This window comes from Trypanosoma equiperdum, assembly GCF_001457755.1.
Source record: "Trypanosoma equiperdum strain OVI genome assembly, contig: ctg_162, whole genome shotgun sequence".
NCBI lineage: Eukaryota > Euglenozoa > Kinetoplastea > Trypanosomatida > Trypanosomatidae > Trypanosoma > Trypanosoma equiperdum.
In genome coordinates, this window is record NW_027123649.1 from 20,039 (window position 1) to 21,637 (window position 1,599).

Consider the following 1,599-nt stretch of genomic DNA (forward strand, 5'->3'; position numbering starts at 1 on the left):
TTTGTAGTTATTTTGTTCCTCTCTCCTTTCACACGTGCGCCCTGCAACCTCTTTGAGTGTTTCACTTACTTCAGTTTCTTGCCCTAGTGATGACCGTTGTAATCGGTCTCTTTTTTTTTGTCTTATTTTCCCCTTCGGTCTTACAGTTAGACTTCTCTTGTTGTAGTCTCCATCTTCACTATTTCTCGTTTGTGCTTCTTTTACTTACTTCATTCATTTCATGTGTCACTGGAGCCCCATTGTCTGTTCAGCACAACAAACGGATGAAATTTATTTCCCCTGCTGTCGTATGGACCATCTTGTGGGGTTGCTTTTTTGCTTGTTTAGTTCTTTGTTCATATATATTTATTTGTCAACAGAGTTGCCATATAATCAATTTTGTCGAATTTACTCTTGAACGAGCTTTGTATCCCTTTGCCTCTCTCTGCTGCACTTCATTTTCAATTGTCATTGCATACCAACTAATATGAACGTTCTTTCATTCAACATTCGCTCGTTTGTTGTTGTTGTTGTTGTTTTCTTTTTTGCCTCACTTCGCTTCGCTTGTGCCGGCTGGTGTGATAACACACACTGCAATAATACCAATTAGGACCAGCGCTAGAAAACAAATTTTATTAGTAAACAGTAAGTAACCCGCTACAGCCTGAATTGATATTCACCACTGGTACATATAAAAAGAAAGCACAGAAGAATTAGTGTACATAATGAGTAAAAAAGATAGCAAGTACAAAATGAGCCACACCTTTGAGAGCCGACAGTCGGATGCCGCAAAGGTGCGTGAGAGGCATCCGGATCGTTTGCCCATCATATGTGAAAAGGTGTATAACTCCGATATTGGTGAGTTAGACAGGTGTAAATTTCTCGTCCCATCTGATCTAACGGTCGGACAGTTTGTCAGCGTGCTACGCAAACGTGTGCAGCTGGAAGCCGAATCTGCACTCTTCGTTTATACCAATGACACAGTACTCCCCTCCAGTGCGCAAATGGCGGACATTTACTCCAAATATAAGGATGAAGACGGTTTCCTATACATGAAATATTCAGGTGAGGCGGCATTTGGATAATGGGGTATCGTCCGTGTGCGAGTAGTGATTGCGTTACTGTGCAAATATATGTCACACCCCACGGCGGTGGTGAGGGCACCTCGTTGGATTCTCTACCATGTTTAAGTGTTTGTCGTGTTGTGGAAGGAAGGAAGGAAGAGGTGGAGGGGGGGAAATGCGGTGATTAGTGTGACGTAAGGAGGAGGTGAGGAGTTGAACTGCTCGACTCCCGAAATGAAGTTGTGCTTTTGTTTCCATTTTGTTTTTATACCATGCTTTTACCCTTTTTTTTTGTTTTTGCGTTGACAGCGGGAAAATGAACTGCGGAAAACACAAACTATATGTGTGTGGTGTATCTTTCAGTGTTTATGTGAGAAGTGTCAACACACCCGCACCCTCTTCTTTGTCACCTATAGCGGAGAGAACAAAGGAGCGCGTAGAAAAAGAATGTGAAACACTCTTTTTGATGTAGTTTCACACCCCACCCCCTAGCCTCCATGGAGCGTCCGTGAATAACGTATACGCACGTGTATATATATATATATATATATATATA

The 1,599-nt window shown here is 42.1% G+C and overlaps 1 pseudogene across 1 annotated transcript; it reads left to right on the forward strand.

The window, feature by feature from the left end:
- Nucleotides 1-704: 704 nt before the first annotated feature.
- Nucleotides 705-1,061, forward strand: TEOVI_000041000:pseudogene (annotated as a pseudogene). The gene has a single exon. A coding segment is annotated over exon 1 (357 nt).
- Nucleotides 1,062-1,599: the final 538 nt, after the last annotated feature.